Genomic DNA, 20855 nt, shown 5'->3' with positions numbered 1-20855 from the left:
AGACCGTGTCCACATAGTAGGAACCCGAGAGACTTCAGGGGAAGCAGCATAAGTCTCCATTAAAACACCCAGAACGAAGGTCATGGCAATGGTGTCACCGTTAGCCGGAGAGAACAGTCTGCAGACACACGCTAGGCTGAGTGCGCTCGTGCTGAGATTCACCCTCCTCCCTCAGCTTCCGAAGGGAGCTACCTCCATGCGTATCTGCCTGTCTGGGCGGACGCCCCTGCAGACGGGGTGGGGGGCCTGCGGCCCACATAGACCCCCCGCGGACGGGGTGGGGGCCTGCCATCTGCACGGAGGCTCCTTGTTCACCCCACCCTGGGACAGGAGCCTGCTCACCTTCCAGATGGATGTAATGGCTCACAGTCCTAGGGCCTCAGTGGCCCACTGGGACCAGCACTGAGGCAGGCGGCCTCTGAAGGTCAAGGTCTTTCCCTGGGAGACTAGGAGATGAGGATGCCAGCGTCATGAGGGGCGATTGTATCTGGCTTCTTTCTCAACATGCACACACTTTTCCTTCCTTCTGGCTCGGGTCCAGGGGCTCAGCCTCACGAGGACCTGAGGAGGCCACGCTTGTTTCTGATGGTGCACAGGAGCCTGGCACAAGCCCAAAGCCACAGGGGCCACCCCAGCTCCTGATGCTTGAGTGAGCACCAGTGCGCAAGAGGGTTTATAAGGCGGCAGCCACGGCCCAGGAGAGCCACAGTGTTAGTCTGGGAGGCAAGTTACAGTCAGGGCTCAGATCCAAGCTTATGGATTCAGTCACCAGTGTGGACACTAGTCAGTGAACAGCCAGACACCAGAGGCTCCAGGAATAAGTTGCCCAAAAACGCGGCTTTTGTGGCTGTTGCCCTGACGGTCTGCATGTTCTCCATCGATTCTACCGTTAGAATGAGGGTGCTCGCCATCCTGGGCGTGGTGCTGCTGGTGGCCTGCACACACGGCTTCTTCACCTTCATCTGGACCCGTGAGGACCTCCTCTGGGGTGAGTAACAAATGAGTCACAGTCTCTTGACCTGATGAAGTTACCGTCCATAGTCAACAGGAAGCATCGGACTCGACACTCAGTCGGGCCCCGTGCTGTTCTGTTCGTGCACTTTGCCCAGAAGAGAACAGTGATTCTGGAGGGTTGAGGGTTAAGATACAGTTATATCTGAGGAGTAAATCCTGTCCTCTGATTCACCATGAGGATCTCCGTTTTATCTGCTCATATATTTGATAAAAGTTTTCTTTGGGAGACATGACTTTGCTTCTTTGCTGCAAAAAGACTTTTCATTAAATAATTCCTATGGTGTGTTTTCTGGAATCAGGATGCCACAGTGTAAAACCTGGCTGAGAAACAGACGGGGTGGTTAAAATGATCACAGCTCAAATTCTGCTTTTGTTTGGCTAAAAAAATAGTGGGGGAAAAGGCACTGAACTCCTTGAAGGGAATTGTCCCCAGCACAATGTTGCAGGGGCACCTGGCGGGTGCTCTCTGGCCGCCAGCCTTGGGGCGCAGACCTCCCCAGCGGCCCCTGCTCCCCTGGCCTGGCTGGACTCGCTGCTGACCCAGGGGCCCCCGGGGTGGGAGGACCTCCCCGCTGCCGGCCCATACGCCGCGTCCTGCTGGGAGTGACATTTTCCCACTTTCCGTGATCAGGGGGCTTGGTGACCATACCGAAAGCTGCACCAGAGTCCTTCACAGCCTCCTTTGTCCCCTACAAACATGCCCCCCGCCCCAGGCGGCAGGAAGTGGGGAAAACATCCATCACAGTTACCACCCGCGATGCTGCGCTTGGGGTACTGAATGCACTATCTCTGGGCAGTACCAGGAAAAATGGACTCACACGTTCAGTCACCTCAAGATACCCTCAGAGAGTCAGGCAGCCCAGCGCCCGCATGTCTTGAGGATGAATTAACCTGTCCTTTTATTTCATATGTATTAAGGCCCTAGCTCCGTAAAACCATGGTAACAAAAGTTACAAGTCATGTGGCTAACCAGACAAAATGTTACGCATCAGAGGCGTTCAACAGAATATAAATACGTATGTGCACCACATCTTTAGTTTTAGAATCGTGTTTTTATTTTTTATTTATTTATTTTTTTTAATGTTTTATTTATTTCTAGGAGAGAGAGAGAGAGACAGCGTGATCAGGGGAGGGTCAGAGAGAGAGGGAGTCACAGATTGAAACAGGCTCCAGGCTCTGAGCTGGCAGTCAGCAGAGAGCCCAACGCGGGGCCCGAACCCACAAACCGCGAGATCATGACCTAAGCGAAAGTCGGACGCTCAACCAACTAAGCCACCCAGGCGCCCCTAGAATCGTGTTTTTAAATATCGGGATGTGTGGTTTCTATAGATGCACTAAAGCAATTCTTATTATCATTTCCTCATCCTGAGAGTTTGATTTTCTTTGTGTTTGAACTTTGAATAAATATATAAAATACGTAAATAATTCACAATGCAGCATCTGATCAGACTGCTGCACTTTGGGGGTTAATTTATTATCGGCTGGAATAGTTTGAAGCCGGCTTATTAATTATTTACATTACAAATTACTTACGTAGAAAATATTTCTCTTGTAATGCTCCTATTCTACATTCCTTAGTATGAAAGATTATTTTTTTCAGCTGACAATAAGCTAACAGCAGCTTTGAAACAAGATAATTATTCACTCCTAACTTTCTTTGAAATCTAATTTTTATCGGTCACATTTCACAGTAGCCAATATAAATGATAACACGGCTCTACCTTGCACGAGTCTGGGTTCCTACCGCAGGACTGGGCCTTGGCTGACTGGCAGCCTGGGCGTAGAGCTGCCTGGGGACTCTGTGCTGGGTGCCTCTCCTCGGTGCGTTTGGTGTCTGGTCACGCCCGGGAGGGGCCAGAGGCCCGTGACCAGTGTCCGGTCGTGGCCCAGCAAGGCCCAGTGACCTGAGGTGCAGCTGTGTCCATGCTCACTGTCTTCCCAGGTCTTTCCGTGGAAGCTCCCCTCCCCCACTGGCCTGGAGTCTGGCTGATAAACACTCACGGCACATGTAGATCCTGGACAGACACACTGAGGGTCAGTCTGTGACCTGTAGCAGTTTGAGGGACAGAAGTGAGGCCGTGGGGACCCTTGAGTCTGGACCCAGAGTAGGATCCCAGGAAGGCTCAGCCCAGGGAGGAGTAAACTGAGGCATTTCGGCATTCTCTATCGATGGTGAAGAGAGATTTCGTTTTTGTCAAAAATACATGCACGGCCCTGTGGGTTAAGGAGCAGGGTAAGTCCCTTCTCCCAAGCCTGCACCCAGTTCCTCGCACAAGTCACCGTGTCCATCAGCACACGGAGCGGGGTGCGTTTCCTTCATTCCTGCAAAGTCGAGCTACGCACAATCATCTTTATGGCCCGTGTTCCAAAAACAAGTTGCGGGAGCAACAGCAGATGAGATGAGAAGGAAGACTTCGGCATCCTGGTTTGACCTTGTTCCTTTAACCGAGAGTTCTTCGGAAATGGCTGACCTCCTTCTTCCTAAGGGCTGCCCCCCAACTCCAGCTCTCCTGCATGAGATGATTGTGCCTCGAGGAGAACTTTCTGGGGGGATGTACACCCCGTGGGAACCGTGACTGTCCTTAGAAGGCTGGCGTCTCCAGATTGGATGTGCCACAGAACTCTCTAGAATTCAGTTTTGGGATCTGGAAAGCAGAAGGCATGTTCAAAGTCTCTGGGTCTGTGATGCTGGCCAGGCCCTGTTTGCATCCTCCAGTGAGAGCCTGAGCCCCCGGCCGGGGCTGCCCCACAGTGCTCCCCACACCCTCTCGGGGGGGAGGGCCCCCCAGCACACAGCCTAACGCTTCTCCCAGAATCCCAGGGACGATCCACATGCAGTTTTCGCCTTCATATAACACACCCAGAATAGACGGGGCCGGAGTGGAGGAGCGGGGGGAGGTGGGGGGGGTGTGGAAGGGCCCGTGCTGGGGTCTGCCACGTGCAAGACCCTGTCGGACCCGCGGCGGGTGGTGGGAATCTTCCGGGGCCTTCAGGAGCCCGCAGTCTCCAGAGCTGCAGACCTTGCTAACCCAGGGGACGCACTCACTCGTCCCTGCAGGGAAATCGTCAGCTACGTTTGAGGACAGAGACCACCTGTCAAGCGGACTCACAACTCTGTTTTCCGGGATGTGCTGTGCCTACTTCATTCCAAATATAGACATTCACTTTCTAAATGTAGTTTTCTTCCTGGCCACCTGGTGGCTCGGTGGGCTAAGCGTACAGCCCTCGATCTGGGCTCAGGTCCTGACTGTCAGGTCATGAGATTGAGCCCCCCGTCAGGCTCCACGTTGAGTGGGGGGCCTGCTTGGGATTGTCTCTCACTGTCCCTCCCCTGCTCAGTCTCTCTCTCAAAATAAATAAATAAACATTAAAGAAATAAAAATAGCTTCATTCCTCTAAGGTGTGTTATGTTTGAAAACATTCTGATATTTTATTTATTCTTACAAATGTTTCCTTTGATGAAGTGTTGATTATGCAAGGATGCACTAGTAACAGAGGCTCCTCATGTGCGTCGCCAGGAAACGGCCTACGATATTCTCATCCGGAACCTCACATTTAACCCGGACTGGATTCGTAAATTACTCCCTCCCTCCACTGGGGATGCTGTAGCAGAAGAGCGCCAGCCGGGTGCCTCATAAACAAGAGCTCTGGAGGCGCGAGTCCCAGATCCAGGAGCAGATTTGGTGTCTGGTGAGGCGGTTAGCTGACAGCAGTGCCCTACGCGGTCCCTCACAAGGGACCAGCCCCATCTCGGGGGCCCCGCCTTGTGACCTGATCACCTCCCCAAGCCCCTCCGTCCTCACACGGTCGCGCTGGGGGTTAGCCTTCAATATACGAATTTTGAGAGGGAGTGAACATTTAGAGCATAGGACTTGTTAAAACATTTCGAGCATGAAATAAAGTAAAATGGAAGACTTGTCGTTGGAAACTACTGGTATATTTAAGTATTTTATCTTTTGTTAAGTGCCCAGTTTAAAATAGGAAAATACTGAAACTAATTTGACAATAAACTATTTGTAAAAAAAATAAAATAAAATAAAATAAAATAGGAAAATACTAGGAACTCACCACATCACTGATTAGGTAACAAAATACTCCGAGTTCTCGGGAATCACCATGGTGTCTGCACAAGTGAGATCGTAGGGCGTCCAGACCTACCTCGGAGGAGGTGAGGGGGTGCAGATCCACGTGCTCCTGAGCTCTGCTCCACGGCAGCTCTGCAAGGGGGAGCTGGTGCCCGATTTGTGATGTGGGAATGGGGGCCCACGGGGCGGACTGGCCAGGACCCCGCAGATCGGGCGCAGGAGCCGTGAGCTTGTCGCTGCCTCACGTGGACTTGGTGGAGAAACTGAAGGTGGCAGAGGGTCACTGACCTCGAATGTGCTCCATGGGGGGGGTGTCGTTCCACAGGGAAGGGCCGAGGCTCCGCTGTCACCCGCGCTGTGGAAGAGAGCAGGCGCATGGTGGACGAGGCCATCTACCACACCATGGAAAGGTGGGCTGATGGAGGGGGCGGGAGGGGAGCCCCCGTGCCCCCAGGAGAGGGCACAGGTGTGCCGGGGTTAGTTTTCACCACCGGCCCAGCGTCTCCACTTTGCAGATCAGGAGAGCTCACCTGCGCTAATTCGCTCTCCTGGTTTCCGGCAAGAGCCGGAAAGAACCCATGTTCCGTCTCAAATCCTTCCTCCGGCATATGGAGAAAGGCAGTGATCTTCCCGGGACTCAGCGCCACGGTCCTCTCAGTCCTGGGGGTCAGGAGGCTTCTCCCCTGGGGGTGACACTCAGCCATCAGGGGGCGGGAAGACCGGGCCGGACCCTCCTGTCCTCGTAGAAACTGGTGGAGGCCAACAGACCCCGCTGAGCTCCGCATCGTCATCCCAAAGATGCCCCGTAGCAGGGGGGCTGCTGGGACTTCGCTGGGACATTTTATTGGAAAGTTTTGCTCTCTGAGAACTCTAATAATGGTTAACTTACCTCCTCAAGCAGTATTTCATGAGGGATTGTGCCGTCCCTACTTGATGAAGCCGGCCCCGTGCTGGCGCTCAGGGTAGGAAGATGAATATCATCTCCGGTTCACGCTCCTTCTGTGAAGACAGACCCTTAATTCAGGGATGCGCGCACTGCAGCTCTTCACAAAAATACTGTGGTTGATTAACGATAATCAGCTTTGAGGAAGAGTTTTAATAAAATATTTTTATGCCTCAAACAAATCTAACTCTTTTGTAGCTGAGAAAGAAAACAGACGTTTCTCCTGAGCAGCACCCGGAGCTGGAGCTGGGGTGAGGCTGGGTCTTCGCCCACTCACTGGCAGTGGCTCCACATTTGGGGAAAGTGGTGTGAAGACACAGAGCAAGGTCCCCGCGAAGGGTCAAGACAGTGCCGGGTGTGGGACTTTGCCGTCCTGGCTAACGACCAGCCCGCCGCACTCCGGGCCGATGACGGGGACGCTGGGGACACGGTGGAGCCCACCACGCAGTGGCCCCAGCCAGAGCTGCCCCTCCGTGAGGCCCCAGACCCACCCCCTAGAGCAGCTCACGCCCTTCCCTGCGCACCTGCATGCCCCTCAGGGCCTCCCCTCGCCCGGAGCTCGGGGCCACACTTTGTGACAGCTGACACAATCTCCACTTGATCTGGAGCCTTCCCACAGGACACACCACACGTGGCACTGGGGGGGGGGGGGTCAGCTCTGTCCCCACTGGCTCCCAGGCCAGACGTGGGGCTCTGGCTCCAAACTCCACTCTCTTCCCGCCGTTGCTATGGGTTTGTTTTTTTTCAGGATCAAGGTGGGTGTTTTCCCATAAAATCTTACTGTCAGTTCCATGTCTGGCCGTTCCGTTCTGGACCCTCAATTCCGTGTGATTGTTCCCGCAACGGAGGCAGCCTGGTAAAGTCACCAGGATAAGCTGGTTCTCCCGCCCGCACCGGCCGGGGCAGGGCCTCCCCGTGCCTGCCCCCCCCCCCCCGGGGGGGATGGTGTCTGTGTTATACGGGCTGCAGTCCACACCGGAGCCACACGGTGGGGCCCGGGCAGCGTGTGGCCCCGCATCTCCGGGGATGCCCCTCGGTGGGAAGGGGTGGGAAGAGGGTCTGCCGCCAGCCAGGGCCGGACTGTGTGGGGGGCGGGAGCCTGGCTGCACGAGGCTGGGGCCCAGCGGGCGAGGGCAAGGGCAGGGAGGGGCGGGGCAGGCGCCGGTGTCCGGTCCTTGATCCAAGCCTGCCCAGCCGGGTCTGGACGTGAGGACGTGTCTTGTCAACCTGCTCACAAAAAGGCTCCAAGGGCTTTGTCTCGGCTCTGTTGGTGAGCACTGGGCTCCCGTCACGTGCGAGTGTGTGTGTGCGCACGCGCACATGTGTGGCACGTGTCTGCACTCTCCCAGTGGAAGCCCACCTCCTGTGAATCTGGGTGTGCTCCCCCAGGCCAGCCCGGAAGGGAGCCTCACCTTTGTCAGGGGTGAGGACGAGTGTGCGCCGTGTGACGGCGGTCTGGCCCCTGGATTCCACGCGAGAAGGCTTCCGTGGGAGCAGGGCTGGGGTGACGCGGCCAGGAGGTCACCGCGGGCACAGAGCAGCGTGTGAGAAGGGCGCTGTCCCGGGGAGACCGGCAGGCGTCCCGAGCGGGCACAGACCCAGGCTGGTGGGGGGCTGGGTGTTGTTGGGCCCCAGGCTGGGGGCGCTGTGGCGAACGGGGGGCGGTTTTAATGCAGGCGCCCCAGTCGTTCGGGGGACCCCTCCCAGGGTTGGCAGGGGTGTGGCCAGTGCAGGTTCCGCTGGGGTGCAGCGGCCTGCGTGGGTCCCTCCCGCGAGCAGACGGTGGGCGCGGCCTCCTCACCGCGGGCCGTGGCCGGTGGCGTCCGGGGCCTTGGTCCTTGTTGGGGGCCTGTGCTCTGGGCTGCGGCCTGGCCGAGCTGCAGGGGGTTTGCCCCTGGAAGGTTCTGCTCACCTGCTTGCTCGGAAAGGCAGTAAGAGGTGCTGCCTTTGTTCCGGGCGGTTCTCCAAGGCCACAGAGCCGTCAAGCCCCAGAAGACAGGCCGCCGCCCCGCACAGACAGGCGTTTTGCTCCCTGGGGACATAACAGGCAGGGCTCCCGGGGGGAAGGTCAGGCTGCCCGTGTGGCTGCGAGGCCACCACACCGCCAGGGCCGCCGTCCCCCTCGGGCGTCTGGGAGCAGCGGGGTCCTGGTCTCCGAGGCCCAGGGCTCAGCACGGGGCTTGCGTGTCGGCACACGGTCCTGCGGCTGCAAGCCGGGCACGGCCCTCGCTGCCCCCGAGCCCCGGGCCTGCCGGACCAGGTCCTTCTGACTCCAGGAGGCCTCCGTCCTCACCTTCCCGGCTCCTTCCTGGCTCGTGTTCCCTGGTGGGCCTGCCTCTCTCTTCGGGCGGTGGCCTTGGGTCCCTGACCGCTTCTCCTCTGCCGTCCTCGCTCTGACTTCCTCCTCCCCCTGCAAGGACCCCGTGGGACGAGCCAGGGAAACAGCTCCCCCTACCGTCAGCTGCCCAGCAACGCAGATTCTGCCTGCATCCCAGTCCCCTGTGCTAGGCGGCCAGGCGTGCTCACAGGCCCTGAGGACTGGGCTGCGGACACCTTTGGGGGGCCCTTCTGTCCACACAGAGTCCCAGGGGGCCCAGAAAGGCTGACACTGACCCTGCTGTGCTGGGGTTCCCAAGTCTGGGGCCGGGGTCCCCTGTCTGGGGTCTGGGTGCCCCTTCTGGGGCCGGGGTCCCCTATCTGGAGCTGGGTCCCCTGTCTGGGGGTCTGTGAAGCTATGCAGGCCGTTGCATCAGCTTCGGTGAAAAAGCTCAATCCCTTCCAGTGCACGGTGTCATCATGTTGTTAAAAAACACACTGGCAGGTCTCAAACATGGCTTTCTATACTAAAGTTACGTATCAGATCCGTTCACACATACGTTAGGGTACGTCTAATGTATGTGTTGCGTACGTGTGTGATTTGTGTCCCAATACTGGGCCCGTCTCTCGCTGGCTGTAGACCTGACGCAGCTGCCCTGGTCTCCTGGGCGTGATCACATGATCACAGCACTTACCCCCTGAGCTTATAGGAGGACTTACCGAGAGGGAAGTAGTACTGAGCACAGCACCTGCCCCGCTGTTTTCACCCAGTGAGCCCCGCACCCTTGTGCTTATTATTCACAAGTGGACACAGCGGTGGCCCACTGCGTGGCTGCTAGGGGGACACCTGAGTGAGAATTGGGCTATTTTCTGCCAAGGCCGCAGCATCTGAGCTGAAGATCTCAGGGCAGCTGGAGGGCCTTTCCCGCCAGCTCCTGGTTCCACCTAGGGCCCCGTGATGCCACCTGCCGGCGCCACCAGCGAGGGCAGCTTCGTCACAGAGGCCAGCTCGGGCCCCTTGCTCCAGGGCCCTGGCCCCCAGATGCGAGGGCAGAGTGGCCGGACTGACCCCCTGTGGCCGGAGCTGCCGGAATGAGAGAGGCCAGGAGCGCCAGCCGCGGGGACACTGCCTGGGGCCCTGTGTCCTAGCACACGCGGCTGTGTGGCCGCTGTGCCCTGTGGCCGCTGACTCTTGGCCCCGTGACCTCGCTGGCTGCACGCGCTCAGGGTGGCTCGCTCACCCCCTGGGACGCGGCAGAGGCATCTCTGGGTGTGGGTGAGAAGCTTTATGTCACACAGCCTCGCACAGGCCCGGTCCCCCGGCTCAGCCCGGAGCCCTGGCCCCAGCACGTGTATCAGCCCAGCCCGGGGCCCGCACATGCTGGGCGCCACGGCGCTCACGGTGTCCGCGGGAGCCGTCAGTGATGCCGATGAACACGGCCACAGAAGAGCAAGCCCCTCCGTGTCTCTCTTGTGCGCAGAGACCTCGGCGAACGAGAAAGCCCTCCTTCTCCGTCACGGCTGCTGTCTTTCTCCAAGCTCCCCGAGCCCACCAGCCGCGCCATCTCCCGAGCTGCTGAGATCATGGAAGTTTCCGTGCAGGCTGTGGTCAGGCGATCTCAGCTTCCCACCGGTGAGCCCCCCAAGATGCCCCCCACCCGGAGGCGCGGCCCCGGAGGGACAGACCCCAGGGCTGGGCGGGATGGCGCGGGCTGCACGCACACGGGGTCCCTGCTTGCTCCCGGGACCGACGCGGCGGCTCTCAAGCACGCTCGGGCAGGCATCACGTGTGTCTGCGCTCACCTGGGACATCACTGTGACTCTGCCATCCAAACGGAACCCGGCAAAGCAGCCCGGCCTCCTGGGCATCCTGCGTCGTGGCCAGAAGGAGTTTCCACAGACGTGGGCAGAACTCGGGAAGCTACTAGGCGCTCAGGGGCCAGCAAAGACGGCGAGCCATTGCCTGTTACTCGCTCAGGGCCACCGAGAACCAGTGTGCTCGACCCCGACCTGGGCACGACCTGGGCACTGGCTGCCAGCTTGTGCGGCTGTTGGCAGAACAAAACAGACGTGGGCTCGAGCTGCGTTGGATGAAAGCACTCTGGGTGCAGGGCCCTGCGCAGATGGCCGTCATGACCACGGACACGTTTGTGAGCCCTGGGGTGGGCAACTAGAAGGCGGGAGTTTTTAAAAACAAACATCCAGACTTTTTCGGTGTGGTGCCATGAGCTACAGGGTCCCTTCCTCCGAACTGGCCTTAGGCACTTACCCCGAAGTGGTTAGTTACCCTTTGCAACAAGACACGCTTGGCTGAGTCAGGACTCACCAGAATTCTCAGACGCTATACTCACCAGGTTCAATGATTCATCTGACGTGGTTTTGTTTCATTTTTTTTTAATGTTTTATTTATTTCTAGGAGAGAGAGAGAGAGACAGCATGAGCAGGGGAGGGTCAGAGAGAGAGGGAGTCACAGACTGAAACAGGCTCCAGGCCCTGAGCTGTCAGCACAGAGCCCGACGCGGGGCTCGAACCCACGAACCGCGAGATCATGACCTAAGCGAAAGTCGGACGCTTAACCGACTAAGCCACGCAGGCGCCCCTGACGTGGTTTTGTTTCAAATCGTGGGGCTGAGCCAGGGCCCTAAGGGCCGGAGGCCCCGTACCGTCCTGAGAGCCCTGCTCAGCCGCAGGGGTGCTGGGGCGTCGAGAGCCTGGGCAGAGGGGTTTGGTCCAGGGGAGCATGCAGAACCGAAGAACCCCGTAATTGAGGGGGCTTCCTGTGGTTTCCACTGTCAACAGTGTGGACAGGTGTAGACAGTGTAGAACAGGAGTAAAGTAAGTGAGGCGAGCCACGCGGCCGGGACCTCATCAGCACGCAGTGTCCACAGCTACGCCCAGGCGCCCTGGGCCGGCTCCGTCCAGCAGCACAGCTACGATGGGGGATCCGAGCGGCAGGCGTGGCCTGCTCCCACGCACGCCGGGCACTTCCTGCCCTGAAGCGTCTGTGCTCACGTGTAAGCGGCGCATGTTCCCCGTCGGCTGAACAGAAAGCGTGGCCGGGGGCCGCTGAGCTGCGGGGACTGCTCAGGGCCCGCTGGTGGCTCAGAAGCTGGGGCTGTTTCTCCCGCAGCGGGGTGCACTCTTCCCCTGTGTCTCTGGTGAATATCTCACTTCGTGGGCATCTGGTTAGTCGGCTTATGGTGTTACTTTGAAGATTTGTACAAACTGTCTTGGAGAAGTGACCAATGACTCCTGCGAACACACAAGAAAGCAGTCCTGGCTTTGGCTTGTTCAATAAATAGTAGCAGAATTGGGGAAAAAGTGAATAAATAAGAGACTGGTTTCTGGGGTCCTAATCTAGAAAGATTCAGGAGAAACCAGTGCGGAGAGAGAAGGTTCTGTGGACGGACACATGGTCGCTGCCAGCACACCTGACCGGGGCAGGCTTCGGGGAGGGTCAGGGACGGCGCCTGGCTGTCCCCCCCCGACGGCTGCACACGCCCTCTCACCGCCAGGGTGTGGCGGGCACGTCGGGGAGGTGACCCGCTAGGTGGCTTGTGTCTGGGGGCTTGGAGCTCTGACTTGCTTTTCTGCACCGTCACAAAGCAAAACTAGGTTCTAGGAGGTTCCTTCTAGGGAGGGGGCTCTCGGGGTGGTTGAGGGACCGGCTTGACAGGGAAGCAAGCCCCCTCCCAGGGGACGGCGAGGCTTCTGTGAACCCTGAACACGGAGGTAGGAGACAGGCCTGGGGCTCCGGCACGGCGCCCCGCATCGGCAGGCCTGCCGTTACTGACGGCTCGTTTGTGCCTTGACGCTTCTCCTCAGACGTCCTGCCCGAAGACGTGCTGGACACGATCGCGAACCTGTCCGGGTGCCTGCCTTACATGCTGCCCCCCAGATGCCCAAACACCTGCCTGGCCAACAAGTACAGGCTCATCACAGGCGCCTGCAACAACAGGTATTTCCTTCCCATGCTCTCCACTCCACTCCGACTGTTGTGAGGCCCTCCCAGGGGAGCTGTGGCCACGGGGGTCTCCTCCCGCCTCTGAGCGCCAGACCCCTCTCCCCTCATCCACCTCCACTGCCCGCCCGACCGCCTGTGTCCCCCGGACGCCCCCACCCCGACCCCCTGTGTCCCCTGGATGCCCCCACCCCGTCCACCTGTGTCCCCCGGACGCCCCCACCCCGTCCACCTGTGGCCCCTGGATGTTCCCCACCCCGTCCACCTGTGTCCCCTGGACACCTGCCCACAGGACCTGTGAGGGGACACCCAGCCGTGCACAGCAGGGTCCGCAGGAAGGAGGGAGTGACACACGAGCACGGGGTGACAGTGATGTGGAGGACGGGAGCGATGAGAGCCCGACGGCGCTGGGGTCCTGGCTCGGGGCTGGGGAGGCGCAGGAGCCATGGGTTCAACGGAGACCAGAACCTGCGAAGGAGGAGGGGCCGAGGAGGAGGAATCTGTGAGGCTGAGATGCAGGGCGGGGTCACAGACGGAGGGCGGGCCCGGGCGGGGGCTGGGAGAACAGGCCTTCAGTGCTGCCTGCATTCACTCATTCCTGATTTATTCAGAACACTTTGAGCGCCCTAAGAGCCAGGTATCGTGACACACGCCGGGGAATGTGACAGCCCGGTCCCCACAGCTGACAAACGAGGCCACGGTCCCCCGTGGGTCCAGCGTAGACAGAACAGCTCCCATTTTTATTACGGAGTTTCCCAGCCTGAAGGCTGGACCACAGGATCGCTGTACTCCCCAGTCTCCAAGTGTAAGGAGACGGGCACCGCGTGGCTGGTGGGAGGGGCCGTGCGCACGGGCTGCTGTCCCACGGGCAGAGGGTGACGCCCACGAGAACGAAGTCATCAAGGACGAGCAGGATCTCCCAAAGCTCAACGACCCTCCTGCACTCCGCACTCTGCTGAGGGTGTCCCCGTGCCCAGAGCCCCTCTCTGTCCCCTCCCCAGGAGGGCCTGGGCCCCGGGCCTCAGCCTCTGAGGCTCCTTCTGTGGGGAGCAGGGTCCCCCTCGGCCAGGGGTCTCCTGGCCACACCTCCTTCCTCCATGAGGCTGCGGCTCCCGCTGGCGCCGGCTTTGCCTGGGGTGCAGGCTGCGCAGGGTGGGAGCCTCTGTGACTCCCGGCGGGTGAGCCCTCTGTGCACACGCCACACCACTCGTGGCTGCTTCCGGGTACGTGCCTGTGCCGCACACCCCAACACGCGTGTGCTCGCATGGGCCCGGGTCCCATCAGTTCCACAGGGTTTGTGGGCAGCCCCCACCACGTGGTGCACGCTGCTGTGCTCCAACACGGGGAGTAAAGGCTTAGCAGGTATTTCTTCCTGGTCCATATTTTCCTTTTTTTCTTTTTTCTTAATGTTTATTTTTGAGAGAGAAAGACAGAATGAGAGCAGGGGAGTGGGAGAGAGGGAGACGCAGGATCTGAAGCAGGTTCCAGGCTCTGAGCTGCCAGCACAGAGCCTGATGTGGGGCTTGAACTCGTGGACCAGGAGGGAGATCATGACCTGAGCAGAAGTCAGATGCTTAACCCACTGAGCCACCCAGGCGCCCCTGATCCATATTTTCTTAACTGAGGAAGTGTATTTTCCTTCTGGGTAGTTCTGGTCATTAGGCTGTTTCCACACCGTACCCGGTTACATTGTGCACCTTTGATCTCAGTTTTGAAGGCTGCGTTTGCCATCAGCAGGAAGCCACAACTGTTTGAGATTGGCCGGTGGCCAAGCTTCTCTGCGAGGTGGCAGAGAGTTGCATCTTGGATATATTGGCCATTAGCACCATGTCCTGCTTCCTGTCTTCCCTAAATTGCACCAAATTCTTTCTGAATCTTTGGGGTTTGCTCCCCTGTTATGGTCTTTTCCTCTACACTCGAACTTGGACCACAGTGGGCTGTTTTTGTTTCCCATCTTCTTTTTTTTTTTTTAATTTTTAAAATATTTTTATTTATTTGTGAGAAAGAGAGAGAGAGAGAGTGTGAGCAGGGGAGGGTCAGAGAGAGAGGGGGACACAGACTCTGAAACAGGCTCCAGGCTCTGAGCTGTCAGCACAGAGCCCGACGTGGGGCTTGAACCCATGAACCGTGAGACCATGACCTGAGCTGAAGTTGGACGCTGACCGACTGAGCCCCCAGGCACCACCCCCTTCTTCTTCCTTAACCAAGTTCCTTCTTATCTGGTAGCTGCTGCCGGGCGGTGAACAGCAGTGTTCTGGCCCTACGGACGGTGGGGTGGTGGCCAAAGGGGACTTGGGATTTAACCATACAAATTCTAAACCACGCGGTGGGTGTAAAAACCCTCCACCTGTACTGGTTTCTTGCAGCGTGGGCCTCACGTGTGTGGGATGTGGCCTCTAGCTTTCATTTTCCCTTTACTGCACCCCACCCGCTGGGCTGTATCACAAGAAATCAGCTAACGGCAGTGAGAGGAAGGATTTCTACGGTCTGTGTTCTGTTTGTGCGACCTGATCAGCGCTGAGGCGTGTTGCTCACGTGGAATCGAGTGCACACCTGCTCTCAGGTCCCTTCTCTGCTCTCAGCGGGTCCTCAGGCTCCGGCACCGCCTGGGTCCCCGGGTGTGAGGGTGGGCATGCGGGCTGCTTGCATCCACTAAAGTAAATGTGACTCTCCAGATGTGAGGTTTCGGGCGTCAGAAAAGCACACACGTGCCATCCAGTTCTGGCTGATGCGTGTGACAGAGGCCACCTTGATGACTCTCAGGCCTTCTGGGCTCTATCTCTGCATCCCTGAAATGGGAATGATCCTGGCAGGGCCGATTTTGAGAGGCAGCGCTTCTCGAGGTCCTCGCGTGGGGTCCACGACCCCCAGATGCGGATGTCGCTGTGACCGTCATCACGGCGTGGCCGTGCAGTATGTGACCAGCTGGTTCTCAGCCCAGGGCACTAGCCACAGAGGCCATAAACACACTCCAGTGTGCATTTCCTGAGAGCGGGGGCGGGGGGCCTACAGTCAGGCAGCGTGATGTGCTTGGTCTGCGCTGTGACTGCTTCTCAAGATTACCGCCAAACTCCTCACGGCTCAGGCTCGTTACCGTGCAGTTAGTGATGACGGCCGGTAAGCCTGGCCCATGGCGTCGCTACCATCCGTCAGAGGCGCGGCGGTGGCAGATGACGTTTCCATCCCCACGGCCACACACACCCGGCCTCTTCCGGGATTCATCTGCTTAATTCGCAGACGTGCCCGCTGTGCGTCCTACCCGGACGCGCAGACAGACTGGGAGAATGGGCCGGGGGGCCGGTCTCCTTCACGCGATAATTCTTCCCCAAGCCTCTTCCTGAGAGAACTTCTCACCTCAGAATCTGTGGATTCGTAGAGGAAACAATAAATGCTGAAGGCTAAATTTGATACTTGCATTTAAATTATAGGCAGAGCCCCCAGATGTCTCTGGGTTTAGTATATATTCTGGTGTATATATATTCTCTATATTAATTTGCCCCCAAAAATTGTCAAAAACCAAGTTAAATGTCGGCTCTGTCTTGGGAACATCCGTGAACGCCTGGCCTCTCTTGCTCTTTTCTCTGGACATTTGCTTTGGGGTCATTTTCAGTCACGTTTTTTCTCCTTTGTGGTTTTTTTCTTTTAAAGTAATTTTTTTAATGTTTTATTTATTTCTAGGAGAGGGAGAGAGAGACAGCGTGAGCAGGGTAGGGTCAGAGAGAGAGGGAGTCTCTGACTCTGAAACAGGCTTCAGGCTCTGAGCTGGCAGTCAGCACAGAGCCCGACGCGGGGCTCGAACCCACGAACCGCGAGATCATGACCTAAGTGAAAGTCGGACGCTTAACCGACCAAGCCACCCAGGCGCCCCCCAAAAAAAATCTCCTTTGTGTTTTGACTGAAGGCACGGCCTGTCCGCAGAGGTGAACCTTGAGGACCTCAGTGCAGTGAGGCCCCTTCACACCACCCTCTCCCTCCAACGCCTGCATCGTTTCTGCTGGAAACTAGCTGCTCGATGGGTCAGTGCCCGGGCTGCCCTGAGGCCCTTTACTAACACTGGCACTAAATGCAAACTAATCTGACACAGAGCAGCGCCCCTGACAGCCCAGGGCCCCACGGACACCTGTTGGTCTCTAAGGAAGAGCAGATGTTGCTGGTGTTGGTTTTTTAGACGAAACATCGAGGAACAAAATGTAGGTGCAGATGGCTCCAGAAGTGAGGGTTCCAGAGTTTGGGGAACACGCTAAGTGCGTACCAATTACAGAAAAGCAAGTTTCTCCAGGAGGGCTCAGAAGCACCCCTCCAGGGACCGTCTCTCACACTCACGGGTCTTCACTGCCTCTGATCGGGGAGCCCCAGCCAGGGGTCCCCACACCCTAGGCTGAGATGCCGTGTGCTCCCAGGCCGGCGTCAGGTCCTCAGGCCGAGAGGGGACCATCTGAGTCTACAGGCCAAGTGCACACGCTTGCTGAGTGTCCACACAGGGCGGTCCTGACAGCCTACAAGCTACAGAACTAGAAAAGTCAGTCAAAATAATCACGGTCTAAGTGGTTAAAATAACATCTCATTGATGGTACTTGAGTGAGAGGGCAGGTTCTGAGCCACTCTTTCTGGAATTCCAAGAAGATAAACCCGAGGTAACAAATCTGACTCTGTTAGCGCACCGACCTCCCCACTCTGAGTTATCGCAGCTAATGAAACACACTGCTGTCCCGGTCGCTCCGCAGATTGAGCCACCGCGGCGCGCTGGAGATCAGTGACGGGCTGGAACAGCATCGCCCCCACCCACTGTCCCTGCAGACCCCCTAAAGTGCGCATCCCCGCCTCCTGCTAGCGAGGCGCTCCTGAGGGCCCCCGATAAGGCAGCTGCCACGCGGTGGATACGATAAACCCTCTTCCCTAAGTCAGGAGCCAGGAGGCGCCGCGAGGGGACGCTGTGTTCAGTCTGTCACCAAGGTCAAGCTTCAGGTGTGCTGACTCCGTAGCCCAGACTAGAAAGCACTCTCAGAAACGCCCGGTCCCCTTCACTGTTAGAGCATCGAAATCAGTCACATTCATGTCAGAATGATCCACATACGTCATGTCCTTAATAATGACAACGGTTTGTGTCAAAACACAACTGAGTTTTCAACATGTATGTTTCTGAACACACCCACAAACTTTAAAAAACCGATCAGTGTGTCACGACTCGGGCTTTGCTGCCTAGCTGTCTCCAGCATCCACACGTCAGGTGCACGGCAGAATGGTTGAAGTCTAGATCCCAACCTCTTCCCACGCAGGCGCTTTTGCCGCGTGCCCTCCCGAGCCGCACACTCCCCCACTGTATGCCTTCAAACCGGTCACCTCGCTCATTTCTCTTGCCGAGAGCACCACACGGACACCCCAGATGCCGAGTGGCCCCACGTGGGTTTGGTTGGGAAATGCCAACGGGACATGAACACCGTAACGATTTTACAGCCAAATTAGCCGTTAAAAAACAAAGAGCAGGTTTTTCTCTAACAGAAAATTCCATTTCCTTTCGTTTTCGGAACCGATATTTCCGTTCTAATTCATCTGTCATGTTTTCCTACGTGGGCTGCCTCATGCCCGGACGCCTCCCGTTTGTTTCCGCAGGGACCACCCCCGGTGGGGTGCCTCCAACACAGCCCTGGCCAGGTGGCTGCCCCCCGCCTACGAAGACGGCGTCAGCGAGGCCAGGGGGTGGAACCCCCACGTCCTGTACAACGGCTTCCCACTGCCCCCGGTAGGTGGCTCAGCGCGCCGCGTCCCCACGAAGCTCCCTGTCACCCTCAGGCCCCTGTGCTCCAGGGCAGAGAGATGCAAGTCACCAGCCGGGGGCACAATGCAGATTTCCGTTAAAGTTCCTCTAGCTCTCTGCCTGTCACCTTCCTTTCAGAATTGGAAGAAATTCCTCTACGCAGGAGTGGGTGTCAAGGTATACTCAAAGACACTTTATTAAAGTGACATAATTCACTCGTTCGTGCAGAACCATGGATGGCGGGGCCACTTTTCTCCCAGAAGCAAGTTACTCGCTGAGCAAACTCATATCCAACCCACTGATGAGTTTGGTTAAAAAATGGATATTTGACCCTCAATTTGACCACTTGTTTCCATGAATAAAACAGTCTGTTTGGTCTCGTCCTGTATGTGACAATGGAATTCTCCAGAAACATGACAGTGATGCCCTGCTCAGTGTGAGAAGTCAGGATCTGGCCCACCAGCTTGGGGACCGGACCGCCACTCCATCCCCAGGCTCCCCTACAGAAGCCGACAACTTCCCTGGGCAGGTCTTCTGGTGGCTGTCGGGCCGGGGGACCAGATGCTCCTCACAGCTGAGAGCCGCCGGGTGTCAGGGCCCCAGTGTCAGGGCCGCACAGTGCACTCCTTGCGGTCGGCACGGACCCCTCTGGGTGCGCTCTAACCCATACGTTTCTGCAGGTCACTTGCAGCGTCCATTCAATGGTCCCTAAATGAGGTAATAATACCTTCCCTGTAGACCTGAGGCTTTCTGAACTCTCAGTGTTAAGGGAAACCCCGCCAGAATTATACAGCTGCTCAGATGAGAGCTCAGGCACCTTTAATGCGGGCTGTATTAGCTCCCTGCTCCTGCTGTAACAGATCACCACAATTTCAGTGGCTTAAACTACGCACAGTTACCATCTTCCAGCCCGGGAGATCAGAAGTCTGACATGGGTCTCACTGGGCTCCAGTCCAGGTGTGGGCTGGGCTTCGTTCCTCCCAGAGGCTGGGGATCTGCGTCCTGGCCCCCTGGCTTCCAGGGACATGCCCTCTTGGCTCCTGGGCCCCCCAAAGCCACCCCCCTCTGACTCCAGTCAGGAGAGGCTCTCCGATTTTAAGAACCATGAGATTGCATCGGATCCACCTGGAAACCCAGGGTAGCCTCCTGTCTCGAGGTCCTTAGAGTAATCACATCCTCAGAGGTGTCCAGGCCTGGGGAACAGCCCTCCCTGGCCCCGTCCTCTGAGCCTAGGTCACACTGATGGCTAAATGTGTAATAAATCACTTAACTTAATCCCCACAAAGGTCCTGAAACATCAACATTTCACATCCACTTGCGGACAAGGAAACTAGGATTCAGAGCAGTAACTAAGGCCCCCAACCACCAGAAACCAAGGCATCAGGATGAACACAGCCTGGTGTGGCCACCCACCCGAATTCCACAGACTCGAGCCTCTGAGCACCAGGCATCCGCGGACGAGCGTGGCCCCAGGACCCGCGGGCCCCGCCAGTGTCCTCTTTCTCGCAGGACGACCTTCCCACATGACCAGCTGGTCTCTCACGCAGGTCCGGGAAGTGACAAGACAAGTTATTCGAGTTTCCAACGAGGCCGTCACGGAAGACGACCACTATTCTGATCTCCTGACGACGTGGGGGCAGTACATTGGTCACGACATCGCGTTCACCCCTCAGAGCACCAGCAAAGCTGCATTCGCGGGAGGGGCTGACTGCCAGCTGACCTGCGAAAACCAAAACCCGTGTTTTCCCATACAGGTACCCGCGTAAGATTTACGTTTATTATGAAAGTAGTAGATGCAGAAGTGTAGCATGAAAGCTCAAACCCTATGCCTGCGGCCAGAAGTTGCCTGTGCATGTATGTACGGAACGTGCTCGTGTGCATCACGCAGCTGCTATGTCCTGCGGCGTGCATCGCCCTGAGCTTGGGGTGGGTCACCGAGCAGTAATTGTTGTACTTCTCCCCGTGTCACTGAGTGGTCAGAAAGGTGATTGTTTTAAGATTTCCGATAGTCTTGAACTGTGCGTTATAAACTATTAGCCAGTTTGCTTTGTCACGAGCATTTAGGGAAGTTTAAGCTTTGTTTTCATGCTGTCGCAAATAACAACGCGAGGGGCACACCTGGACGTAAAGGCAGGAGCGCGTGTGTGTACCTAGCGGGCACGTCGCCAGGGCTACCAGTGCAGAGCTGGGGGGAGCACGGATGCCCCCCAGATACTGCAGATTGGGGCTCCGTAAATACTGTGCTAACCTCTTTCTAGCAAGGGAAGAGACGGCACAGGTAAGGGTTTTAATAATCACTTCTCTTTGGGAAACGTCCTCAAAACTGGTGGGGGGTGGGGGGCACTTTCTACCCAAGAGCAGACTGTCTGGGCCGCGTCCTCACCGCCCCCCGCTCCTTCACCCAGCAGCCACTCTGGGTGGGGCTGTACTGGGAGCTTGGAAGGGGGCCCCGCCCTGGCGGGCAGGCCAGAGAACCGGCAGTTAGGTCCCTTCCGGGGTCTGCACAGGAGGCCCCAACAGGCCAAGCACCGAAACAAATAGACCGGAGGGAAAGATTGGGGAGAAGGGGTGAAGGGCACCCCAGGGCCTTCATCTATCACAGCTAAGGACACTCCAACCTCCTCTGAGGGCCCTGACCCTGGCAGGGAGGGGGAGGGGCGGGGCAGGTGGCAGGAGTGGGCGGGGCGGGAGGCAGGAGTGGGCGGGGCGGGAGGCCGGAGTGGGCGGGGCGGGAGGCAGGAGTGGGCGGGGCGGGAGGCAGGAGTGGGCGGGGCGGGAGAC

At 57.7% G+C, this 20855-nt stretch overlaps 1 protein-coding gene across 1 annotated transcript in view; it reads left to right on the top strand.

The window, feature by feature from the left end:
- Positions 1-894: 894 nt before the first annotated feature.
- TPO (thyroid peroxidase) overlaps positions 895-20855 on the top strand; it is a 39575-nt gene continuing 19614 nt past the window's right edge. Inside the window, exons 1-6 of the mRNA XM_039256005.1 lie at positions 895-988; positions 5425-5509; positions 9840-9991; positions 12184-12316; positions 17930-18059; positions 19622-19828. Coding sequence (XP_039111936.1) covers positions 895-988; positions 5425-5509; positions 9840-9991; positions 12184-12316; positions 17930-18059; positions 19622-19828 — 801 coding nt within the window. The remainder of the gene's footprint in view (positions 989-5424; positions 5510-9839; positions 9992-12183; positions 12317-17929; positions 18060-19621; positions 19829-20855) is intronic.

This window comes from Hyaena hyaena, unplaced genomic scaffold (genome assembly GCF_003009895.1).
Source record: "Hyaena hyaena isolate Hyena2069 unplaced genomic scaffold, ASM300989v1 scaffold_552, whole genome shotgun sequence".
In the NCBI taxonomy this organism is placed as follows: Eukaryota; Metazoa; Chordata; class Mammalia; order Carnivora; family Hyaenidae; genus Hyaena; species Hyaena hyaena.
Note: the sequence above shows the minus strand (reverse complement) of the source record. Positions and strands in the feature narration are given on the sequence as shown.